We start from the raw sequence: 12,851 nt of genomic DNA, 5'->3' as shown, positions 1-12,851 counted from the left end.
AAGAAGAAGGTGTTTTTGGCTAAGGACTGATGACAGGAGTTGGCCTTAGCCGAGGTACAAACATACAATGACTAGACAAAATTCTCAAATGTTTAGGAAGAAGGGGACGCCATGGATGCCTTTGTGCCAGAATAAAAGCCTGTGAGAACGCCTATTGTCATCGAGGTAGTACAATATTACGTAACATTCCCAGGTTTGACTGTTTGCCCTTACGTGCTTTTGTATTTTTTTTTTTTACTTGCATTGATTACGTAATTGCAGTGCGTGGAAGAACCGAAGAAGATCCGAGAAAGGATACGTGACTTTCCAAAAGTAAGAACGATTAGTCTTGGTTCCACACGCTGTATCATATCACTGCAGTTTAATGGTATATCCGTTTCTTTTCTTTTGTAGTCACTCACAGTATACATGTTATGGATGTCACCACACACACTCGGCAAAGATTAGGAAGTTTGTTTGTTTGTTTGTTTGTTTGTTTGTTTGTTTGTTTGTTTGTTCATTTTCCATCTGAGAAGATAGCTGGATAGTCCATATCCAGCTATACACAAGTTATAGTATACATAATTTGGGTACAGCCTCATATCTTTAATACAATAACATACTTGATGGTATTTCACACGGTGATCCCGAAGAGGTATTCGACGCAACTTGACATTCGTTCGAGTAGTGGTGTAACACCGAAAAGCTCATACAGTACTGAAAATAAAAACCCTTGCAAACGAAGATACAAAAAATAGCGAGCAATTGATTCATTTATAGATACTGTTCTTCCCATCTTTCACCACCGATGGTGTCGTGTGAGTCAGTTTGTTGTGAAGTTTAGCAAACATTAATTTTAGAAATGACCGGGCAAAGTTATTGCAGCTGTACTTTGGTGATAGTGTGTTGAGGAGATGTCAATGCGGGACTGATGTCAAATCAGACGTTGCAAAAATGACATACTTGCAGTCTGATTTGGTGTGGTTCCATAATTATCAAATAGTTCTCCACTCCTGAATATACGTCAATGATGTTCACGACACTTTCACTGAAATGATTATGACAAAATAACACCTTATCATGTTGCTCCACAAGAATTGATTATAAAACAACCAAAGAAATGGTTGCCATTAAAAAAAGAAGAAGAAGAAAGTACTCACACCAGAATAATAGTCCAAAAATAAATAGCTTTGGGTTTTACATCTTCAGATGACAAGTGAAAGCGATCATCTGTTATTGATGTGTATTAATGTAATTGTGTGTGGTGTGATTGTAAATGTGTGTGTGTGTGTGTGTGTGTGTGTGTGCGCGCGCGTGTGTGCGTGTGTGTGTGCGTGTATGTCTGATTGGGATATTACCATTCAATGTTGTGTGTCGGGGCACGCGATATTTGACAGGATCATAGCATAATATAGAGTCTTTATTTCCAAAACAGCAAACTTCAGATTCATCAAATAACTTTGGCGAAAAACATCTGAGAAGAAATCAACGGTGAAAGAGAGAGAGAGAAAGGTTAGCGAGCGCCACTCAGGCTCTCAGCTTTCATTTATATCTGTAATTCAATCTTTCGTTTTGACTGGACCGTGAAGAAGAAGAAGAAGAAGAACATATTTTCAGGTCGTATTCTGTCAAGGAGGTGCTGTCAACCTGTGCCTTGTGAAGTTTAGTTTCAGACAACGTCCCATGAAATACAATGAAACACTCAACCAGAAATTCACGGAAGGATATACATGGCATTTATTATTCTCATCATACATCTTACACAGGAAGAGAGGGAAGGGCAGGGGGGGGGGGAGGGGGGCGAGAGATAATATTTAACATGAGTTTAGTCCCAAAACTATATTTATTACCGGTGCAAATGCAGATCCTGGTGTGGATTGTGGGTTAGAAATTGATGCAAGACTTGAGTTCGGAACTATTTTTTAATACTTATGGTTTCTTCCGTTTTCGTAAGAGAAACAGCCTGAGTCATCAGTCAATAATGACATTATGATCAAGAATTTGATGATATAGACGTTTACTATATTGTGCGCTTAGAAACATCTGTATTAAGCGCCTATAATGTATTGCGTTATTATTATTATTGTTATTATCATTATCACTATTGTTATTATTATCATTATTATTATTATTATTGTTATCATCATCATCATCATCATCATCATTATCATTACACAAAACTCTCTATTTCACTCTCACAATCACAAATTTTACTCTAACAATATTTCCCATCAATTGGAGTGGTCATTCAATTTATTGAACCTGGGAGAAAGAGAAAATTTCTCTTTTCAGCTCATTAACAGAACTCGCGGTTGGAGACACGACAGGAATCTTTGTAAATCGGACGACTTTACTTTTAATGGACGATTTCGGGTTTTGGAGAACGACAAAGACTTCTTGAAAAAAAACAACAACACTATTCTCCCGTTAAATTTGACTCCAGGATCTGACTACGTAACAGCAGCCTAAGTTACTGCGTCTGATAGAAGAATGAGAATTCACACGAAATATAAATGTGCAAAATAATTGAATGGCAAGTTGTTGTTGTTGATATTGCTCTTGTTGTTGTGTTTGTTGTTGTTGTTGTTGCTGTTGTTGCTGCTCTTGCTGTTGTTGCTTTTAACAAGACTTTCTTCCGGCCTTTTGAATACGAGTGTGGTGCCAAGCTGGTTATATAGGTCCCTCGAAAGGGCGAGTTCAAAGAATGACGCTAAACTAATTTATGTACAGTATATACGTACAAGGAATGGATATAAAATAGATCATCATTATATATTTTATCCCAATCTTGGCCCACCAAAAATTGACATTCTGACTGTCTATTTTTTCAGTGTATCCTTCCATTCAAACAGCGGGACGTGGACTTCGTCATACAGTGGATTGAGTCGCTCCTTCACGCGTTCGACGTAGGCCTTTAATTTTGGGCGACCCTCTGTGACGTCACGATCACTTGTCAGGCACTGGGTTATCTGAAAATCGAAGGAAACATGATAACGTATTGAATTCATGACGGAAGATTACAAACTGTCTTACATAAAGTTTCATAATTATTTGTTAAATGATTGTGAATTTGAATGTGAATTCCATAATAGCGGACAACGTATCTACACCGATGTTTGACTGCGAAACGAACTTATATAGGATATTCTATGAGATGTTGTCTGAGAAGAAAGTATTAAAAAAAGGCATCAGCCTAGTGAACTCGATCAGCATAGTAATACCATGATAGAGCATTTGATGTGAATTCGAATGTTTGATGTTAGAAACATGACTTCCATTGTGTGGTAATCGCTATATAACGGCACAGCGATATCCCGAATAATGCATTACTATTAGATTATTTAGAACGTGATTTTTCTTTAGTGAAAATCACCTTGCTTTGAAAAAGATAGATATTTCTTTCATAGCAATATCTAACTATTATCAGGAATGTCGAAGCATCATGCACCCAGCGAGTGAAGTGCTGCCTTTGATTGCAAAGAGTATAACCTAAAATGAAAAAAAAAGTAATGAAGCTTGGTCTCCCCTCATATTGATTTCTGTCCAGACACATTAAATGCATATAGCGTAAAAATCATGTCAAATTAGGATAGAATGATGATGGCGATGAGTTTCCATACGCCTCTATGAGTTCCATACCTCTGGGACAGCGAGGACGTCTGCAACGGAGATCTCATCGCCAAGGAGGAATTTATTATCCTTCAGGAACGCCCTCTCTAGTTTGTCGAGCTGTGTTTTCAGTTTGTCCAAGTCCCGCTGGATCCGCTCTTCCGACGCTGTCTTGCCAGTGTAAAATGGGAGAAGGACCTGCACAGGATCAAGAAGAAAAATAGTGAAAAGCAATCGCGAACAATACATTTTAAGTGCAGGCGCGAGGGCGTACACACATACATCACATACAACACATTTATTATGAATGATACTCCTATGGGCTTTGTTGGCAAACGAAAAATGAAACTTGGGTGGCAAGCTTTGATAAAGTTATGTATCATTAAAAGGATAATGACAGATTTGTCTTTATTTACATGTGAGAATCAATGGTATTAAATTCATTCAGCGATTGTAATCATTCAAAACAAAGTCATAACGAATAGCTGCATAGATGCTCTTTCAACCACGGGATATAGCGCGCATGACTGTGACTGCTTTTATAAGGAGGTTTGCACCAACTAGGATATTCCGCATCTGGTCTGATATGACCTTTTAGATGGCAGTCGTTGTGTTCGTAATACAATAAATACTAACAGACTACAATTCCTCGTCTGGTTTGGCACAACATGTAAAAAATATATATACAGTGCAGTTGTTTCCGACACTTTTGAACTCAAATGGATATGCGTGCAGACGATCTCCTAAGTGTAGACAATCACGGTATATAGTGTCCTTGTCCTTTTGCAAGGTTGGGAGAATAGAGCACACGTCAAATATTTCCTCTTTGTTAGACAGGACGCGGGAAAAGAGGAAGGCATCGAGTGAGACTGCCACGGTTGACTCACATCCATTGTACACAGGACAAACAACATTTCATGCCGACAAAGGGTTGCCGTACTATTATCCCCCCAAATCATGGGTGGGAATCTCTAAATTATTTACCCCGACACAGTCTTCCCTCAAAGAAAACAGATTGTACAAAAGTCTGAATTGGTACATGGTATAAGAACCCCTCCATGAATACAAAATCGAACAATAACATAGTTCCTACATGCATCCAGCGGCTGTGAGTTATAATCGTTTAGGCCTATACCATCAGGTCAACAGGTGAGATTTGGTAAATGAATATGAACAATAAGGGGTGAGTGTCATTTGAATAGGACAATATATAAGGAGTTATATCGGATTTTAAAGTTTGACGTGTTTTCACATAATAATTATAATGATTGGTCGTATTCTCATTGGAAAATTAGTAGGGGCTAGCTATGCCATCACTACTTCACAATTTTCCTATCGACTTGTACAAACATGACGACATGTCCTTTGATAGTACAAGGTTTACAGCTCCCAACATCACTGCTTCGTGGAAACACGAGGAAGTTTGAAATTTCATAACTCTCTTGTTTTAGATTGTCAGCTCAGTCCAGTTTTATGTATACACTCTATTGAGTAAATCTTAATGGAAATTTTCCTCTTAACGAAACTTCAATCATTACATAATACTCTTATGGTCATCTAATTTTGCTCTATTTACGTGGTATTATAAAGCCAACTATGAGGACATGATGCACATTAGATAGACGTAGGACATGGATCTCAACGACCGGCATCTTCTTTAACCTCGTTTGCGACATTTGCACTTCTCGTTTAATGTTATGTAAGGGTTTTTCTAGGTCGGAGTCACCCCAACCTGTTTGTTACCAAATGTTGGCTGAATGGATAAATGGACGCATAAACGGACTGTTGAGCAGACGAACAAAATTTTAGTGAATGGCTAAACTGAAATATATAAAACAACAATTCAGAATGAACGAACGAATGACATTGATGTATTATATAGACATGCATGCAAAATGATCTGCAGTGCAGTGCAAATATCATAATGAAAACGTGTACGAGACCGGAACTAGCTAATCAGAGTGTTTCACGTACCTCACTATAAAATATATTCATGCAACCACCCCTGGTTCCCGAATGGTGGAAGGACAAATACTCGTCTGCACGTGCCCTTTTCTCGAGATCTTTTGGGTACCAGTGATCCGCCACTTTGTCGGCGTACTTGGTCGTCAGGTAGCGAATGATGGCGATTCTTGCAACATAAAGGGAGTATAAAAGATGTAAGATGAAGTTAGGTGTATTGCAGGGAGAACAAAAACATCAAATCGTTGATGTCCACAAAAAAGTATCAATTCTGTTGACGTTGATAAGAAGATTAAAGAAATATAAAATGAAAAATCACATTTTCAAAATTTCATGATACATTAAATCAAGAAGGTGTTTTACAAGACAATCGTGGAATTTTACGGTTTAACATTTATTGAGAAAATTATGATGTCAGTCAAATAAGATATGTAAATGACACAAAGTAATGTCTATCCCCCATCCCATTTGTACATATGAGTACTTCTAAAACTTTTTTTTTGTCAATGATTTCGCAACTTTAACTGCTCTCCATTTCAGAGTAAATATCTGTCAAACATGGGATGTCATAGTGTAATCGACTGTGCAAGATATAAGGGTACCCTTAAGTCTTCCTTATCTACCATTGATATCCTAATACAGTATGCTAGAAACGTCTAACAGAATACGAATCAAAGTATGAAAAAGAAATTTAGTCATCGTGGTGAAATGCGTGTGGTATTGAAATCTTATAACCTTTCAAAATGAAGTGACACATATATAGGAAGCGATAACAAGAAGGGCCGAAATATAAAGATAAGAGAAGACAACAAAAACAAATTGTATCAGCAAAACAGCACTGACTAAAGATTAAAAAATGTGCAAAGACTAGGAAAAAACAGCAATGAATACAGGCCACATATATAGACTAAGAAAGAAGCATTTGTTTTTTAGGATACCAAATACGATGAGTGTATTTAGTTCGAAATCTTGGCTGGATTCAAACTTAAAAGCTTTTTTTTTCTGATTTTGCTTTGAAACGATTAGCAAATAGTGCATCTTACTATCACTCCGATTATTCCATATTTACCGGAAACTGCCAATTAGAGTGAAGATGGCGAAAAGGTTTCTTGAAATCGAGAATGAAGTACTCAAATGAATGACGAATGTATACCACATCATCACACACTGATGTTTACTCATGTTGAGTGGTTGCATGTGAGGTTAGAACACATCTATCTACTACAGTGCATGACACTCATCATAGGAATTGGGACATATGTATATAGGCTTACGTTTCTGCCATACTAAAGTCTCCATCCTTTATGGCAGGAACGGTCTGAAGTTGAGTTATCTTGGCGAATTCAGGCGTCTTGTGCTCTCCTGAAAGGAAAAACGTATCATCAGAAAGCACGGATGGGATTATGAAAATCGCAGGAATTAAATAGCCATTACTAAGTCACAGTATAATGCTAATGCTTTCCACCATCAATATTGCTCCCATGATGTTTCATGAATTTGTAATTCAAGCAATATGAAATCCACATGTACACCAAGGTTAAATTCAGCTTAGAATACTTTCAAGAGCGATATCGCGAATGTCATCTTTCGTCTTAGGACTTTTGCACCTGGCTAGATTGGAACCCAAGATTTTCTGTTATCTCTAAATCTTATCCACTTTATGCTTCATACTAGTGTAATAATCACTATTTGAGTCAGGGAAATATTCGCTTAACTCGTTGCACGTTGAATGAGACAAGGAGAGACATTTGAATTGAAAGAAGTTAATCTCTTGTTAGCTGTTATTTAAACGAGGCGGCATCATCTTCAGGAAACGAAAATGCGCTGAATATCAGAAGACTTAACATCTTCTCGCTGTTAAATAGGTTGATAGTCTGAGTTGAATTATGACTTTGTGGTACATGTAATTAGATTTCAGGTGCCATGATCTGGAAAAAGAAATCAATTGATCCAGTTAGTGGTTAGGTTATCTTATCCATACGAGCAATTATTCCGTATTCTGTGACGGAAGTTTTTCCATCATTCTCAAGGCCTATCGCTCTAGCGGGGGAAGGGGCTCTCAATTGTCTTACAACGACAAATTTGAATTTTGCAACTTGGAATAAAAATAAAACAAAAAGAAAAAAGTTGGCGTAAGAGTATGTACTTGCAAGTTATTCACACAAGGACAACCCTTGTACGTTGAGCTCAGCTCCTAAAGGTCACTTTTGTTTGCATTAATACTTCACGCAAACACAGTGCCTTTGCGCTCTCTTTTGTCACTGTACTATTCTATAGATGCGTTGTTCTTTTTGCTATGTGCATTTAGTATTATCATATGCACATGGGTGTGATAGGCCTATAATGACATACCAAGAATCAGCGCTAACTTTACTTTTGATCGTATTGTGTCAGCGGAAATATGCTCTTTTTATACAAGTATTGTAACTATGATTGTGTGCGAGCAGAGTTATAACCAGGTCATAATGATGGTAGAGTTAACTGTATTAGAAAACCCGCCTTGTGTTGGTCGTTTTACCGAAGTATTAATTTGGGTTCAGACAAAATTTCCCTGTTAATTTTTGCCACCTTGATTGTTTTATTATAATGCCAGGAAATAATCGTAACAAAACAAAGGCTTAAATTCATGAAATTCTTCCGTTGATTTGTTTTCATTGCAACTGATTGACAAATTGTCCTACATCGACGTAAATAAGCACTGAATTCGATGAGTTTTTTAGTAGTAGCTATGACAAAAGAAATCATTGGCATACATTTTTTTAAAAGTAATGTACGGCATTTTGTCAATCAGTTGCAATAAAAATAAAGGCTTGCTATAACATTGCATGACAGGGTTACTTGCTCTTGGTATATACAGTAGTTCATAACAAACCAATGACCAATATGATTTGTAGTCAGGCTGGGTGAGACAAAGAATCTGTCATTAAAATAATCACAACATTCGATAATACTGTTTCACTTTAGAAAAAAAAAAAGAAACCAAACTTGCCAATTATTTCAGAATATCCTGGCACCAAAACTCCGGTTGATATTGATTAAAAAAAAGCTCAGGAGCAGACGCGGATATTTACCTGAAAAGAGTTTGACATTTTTGACTTCGAACGGGATGTCGGTGTTCTTCAGGAAGAGCACGAGAGAGCGCGATGGCTGGGAAATCATGTCGACGTAGAGTTCGACCACCATTTCGAAACGATTGGTACGAAGACTAACCAGAAGAAAGCAAGAGGTTTATAAATAATGATGCCTTTCGGATGTGTGAAAGCTGGAGAAGAATCTGCAGATTGACTTCTTGCGGTAGGTCACACAAATCAGTGTGTAAAACGACGTATAAGGTGAGATAAAGTTCAGCAATCCTGATGGTGTGTTCGTTGAGCAATTTTTTCCAAGGCACAGTGAAAGAGAAAATCTTCTCACCTGTTTATGCTCCCGAGCGATATAAATTTTTATCTTTAGGTCCCGACCAGCGTATTATGGTTTATCAAAATGAACAAATATCGCTTTTGAGGAATGGCAAACCTACAGGTCAACGTGCGTGTTTGTTTTCTAGGCCCATGCATGAGTGGAGTGCGCGTTTTATGACCGTGCATCATTTTTTTAAAAGCCTGCTGGCATTTAACAAATAAAAGAAAACATTGTATAAGTAAAGTGCTGTCTCATATACCTCTATTTGTGTGTAATGCAAAAGTTCAGAGCTACATGTATTCGCAAACTTTTTACCACTGTGTCGGAAAAAAAATCCACAACCCACAAAGACCATAACCTATGCAAGTTTGCTTTGTAATTTTCTTTTGTATATCTTGATTTCATTGATCGGATGATTCAATCTCATTATCAATATTCTCATTACTCATACAACATTTCAAAGTCAATAGGTCTTGATGTCAGTAGAAATAAAGACGTCTCTTCATTTTCTTTTACATGAAATACAGGACAACATGTTCTCTCTCGATCTGTAAATCACTTGACAAAGGACAAAGAGCCCAAAAATTTGGGTATTGAAAATAAACTGTTGGTGTATAGAGCATGATAATTTTCAGGAGGAACCAGTTCTCCTGCTGTTGACATAGTTTGACCGTTATTACAAATTGTTTCAACACGTCAAAATTTAAAGTATTTAAAAGTCATTTAATGAATCAAACGTTCTTTTTTTTAAATCGAGAATTATGATTGAAGTCACAGGTTAAATGTTTATTCACTATACAGAACATAAATGTGTCTCTGTTACTGCTCGGAGTGCCTTGTCAATGTGCCACTTTTAACGAAGTCTACTCGGACGGATGAAAAATATTAAAAAATTATCTCCCTTATAGCTAACACGGTTTTTCAACAGCAATCTGCCGGTGATATCAACAAATAACTTATCTTTCCCTTTTCTTAACTATCAATATCATAATTCCTTGTTTTTTGTGACAAAACAAGTTTACAAACCTTTGAAGCTATAATTCATAGTTTCTGCCAAACAAACGCTAAGCTTACGCCAAAATTTACGATAAACTTCGACTGTCACTCCATCATTGCCTGGGTATCATTTTGATTGATTGATTGATTGATTGATTGATTGATTGATTGATTGATCGATCGATCGATCAATCATTTTTGGCAATTGCTTTCGAGGCTTCTGTGAACTATCTCAAAATCATGTCTCCGTTACAGGTACACACCTACTCACCAAATATAATTACAAATAGGCCTCCAAGAGACTTCAATACTATGGCACCAAAAGTTTATTGATATAAAGGAAATTGAAATGCCCCTTAATCGTTGATTAAAACGCGCAAAAGGCCTATATATATATTTTTTTCGCAGAATTATATATAGGTGTGTTTGTATGTATGCCACTTCTTGTATACTGATCATAGACATGCACATGCTGTTATTCTTTGGTTCCTGTGTAAATACAAGTCCGATTTTAAACATTACTTTGTATATTCTATTGGAAAAAAAAGAAAATAAAGTGTGAATTGAATTGAATACGTACAATATCTACAACGTGTCATGTCATTTATATTATCAAATTTTGTACTTTCTGGTATCCATGCGTATACAGTATTTCATGTAGTATAATTAAGGTGTGTCTTATGTTAAAGGGTAATTAACCCCAAAATACATATTGATTGTGTGGATGGAGCAATAGTAGTAGAATACATCAGCGAAAGTTTGAGGAAAATCGGGCAATCCGTTCAAAAGTTATGAATTTTCGAAGTTTTCGTGACGAGACCGCTGGATCAAAAGACTACTACGGATCATGACATCACACATGGACTACCATATAAAGAAAATGTAAAGAAAATTAAACATTTTTTCACTTTTCTACCATAATGAAAGAGCACTATACCTCTTTCAGAAAGCAGGGGGAATAACACCCTTGACATATGTCACTAATAAGTTCAGGGAATGTGTACTTTGTGGAATTTTCTTTATACTTTCTATATATCGCAGTATAGGCCTACATAATTACGTTATGTCATGATCTGTAGCAGTCTTCTGATCCAGTGGTCTCGTCACCAAATTTCAAAAATTTATAGCTTTTCAACAGATCGTCCGATTTTCCTCAAACTTTCACTGATGTGTTAGATTGCTGCATTCACTCAATCCACATGTACATTTGGGGCCGTGCTGCGACACTTAGTGTATACTTGTATACTAGCTGGCGACAGGGCTGTGTATAGTGACATCCGCACATTAATGTACACACGCATATCATTGGCTTGGTTTGGTTTGGTTTATTTCTGCATTTTCTTTCTCCAAATACAGTAACAAATGAAAACAAAGTGATGCAGAATATGCAACAACAAAAAAGAGAAGAGTTTAACATACAAATCAATAAAAGAAATGTCAGTTTCATAACAACATCGGTCTGTAATGACATATGAATCAAAACATATTAAGGCATATGTATTCATGCATGAATAAAGGAGAAATCAATACAGGGGACCGTCACCATAAATTATAAGCAGAGCTTGACATGGATGAGGCCCTGTTATATAAATGCGAATATAATACAACACCAATTATAGATCTACTCATAAAACTCTTGATCTTAATATACGAAGGCACTTAAGAAGGCACTTGATATTGACTCAGCATCTTCAAAATAGAGAAGACATACAGATGACTAAAATAATATAACGACATGAAACTGTTGGAGTAATTGCTTTGAATTACTATCTGTCATTATTACCTGCCATCAAAATGTGATGGTGTTGCTTTCAGTTGAGCAGACATGCGTATGATTGTGAGGGTACTGGATGACAATCAAACTTAATGTAAATGTCACGAAGGGTGGGCCTGTAATGTGATTTTGTTCACACGAAATACAGGGAGTGGGGTTAACGCATGCCATTACGTCTGTCACGTGACTCATAGTGTGTGGATAACCACGAACGTGCTTCTATGATATACACCGCAAAGCAGTATTCGTGAGAATTATAAGCAGACTCAATTAAATGTTCACGGTAACTTTTTAATGTTTGATAAAAATGAAGTGATGATGTCAACCTACTCTATAAGAATGATGTTAAGTTACTACGAGGTATAGGTGATTATCGGACGTATTAGTGAAATAATATAGTTGATAACCTCATTCTTACAAGCAATGCCAATTCGATATGTTGACCTTTACTTCTTCCATAAGAGTGAGTTCCATCAGGAAGTAGGCCTACTTTACACTTTAAAAACAAAATAAAACAAAACAAAATAAACAAGCAAAAACTTGTTTTAACACAATGCTTAAAACTCAACTCATGACGAATGATGAAAACAATGAATTTTAATGTACACTTTGCTCAATCAAATTTCTTTTGGGAAGTTGTGATGTGTTGCGCGCCATTTCCGTATGTTTGCTGTATTTCATAGTCAAACCGCATGTAGGCATGTCGTCTCTCGTCTGCACGTCTACTTTCCGTAAAGCCCCCTTTCCAAGAGGGGTACATGAATTTCGTCGAATGCCGGATTCAGCCGTTCCTTCACGCGTTCCATGTAGGCCTTCAGTTTAGGGCGCCCCTCTGTGACGTCACGCCCGCCAATGAGACACTGCATGAACTGGAAATCGAGATGTTGAAAAAAAATGTATGGCACGTTAACCGTGTACAGGCGAATCAATGCGATGAAACGAGCCAAAAGATATTCTAAAGAAGTAAACCAGAAAGGTATGTAGGTAGGCCTACATGTACAAGTTTTTAATTTGTTTCATTGCTGTAAAGGATAACTTACAACGAAACAAGTATAATATTTCCAAAGACAGACAAACTCGAGTTTTTTTTACTACTGTAACAATGATTTCCGTTATGACCACAAATCTT

The 12,851-nt window shown here is 36.8% G+C and overlaps 1 protein-coding gene across 1 annotated transcript; it reads right to left on the bottom strand.

Annotated features, from left to right (window-relative positions):
- Nucleotides 1–2,127: 2,127 nt before the first annotated feature.
- Nucleotides 2,128–9,100, bottom strand: LOC139715050 (glutathione S-transferase theta-1-like). The gene is made up of 6 exons (XM_071626676.1): nt 9,071–9,100; nt 8,622–8,755; nt 6,825–6,912; nt 5,563–5,719; nt 3,619–3,786; nt 2,128–2,948 (listed from the first exon to the last, which is right to left on the bottom strand). The coding sequence occupies exons 2-6, from the start codon at nt 8,731–8,733 to the stop codon at nt 2,799–2,801; spliced, it is 675 nt and encodes a 224-aa protein (XP_071482777.1). The 5' UTR covers nt 8,734–8,755; nt 9,071–9,100; the 3' UTR covers nt 2,128–2,798.
- Between the last annotated feature and the right edge of the window lie 3,751 nt (nt 9,101–12,851).

Source organism: Diadema antillarum, unplaced genomic scaffold (assembly GCF_040938485.1).
Source record: "Diadema antillarum isolate AM-2024a unplaced genomic scaffold, OU_Dant_1.0 seq00002685_RagTag, whole genome shotgun sequence".
NCBI classification, from domain to species: domain Eukaryota; kingdom Metazoa; phylum Echinodermata; class Echinoidea; order Diadematoida; family Diadematidae; genus Diadema; species Diadema antillarum.
Note: the sequence above shows the minus strand (reverse complement) of the source record. Positions and strands in the feature narration are given on the sequence as shown.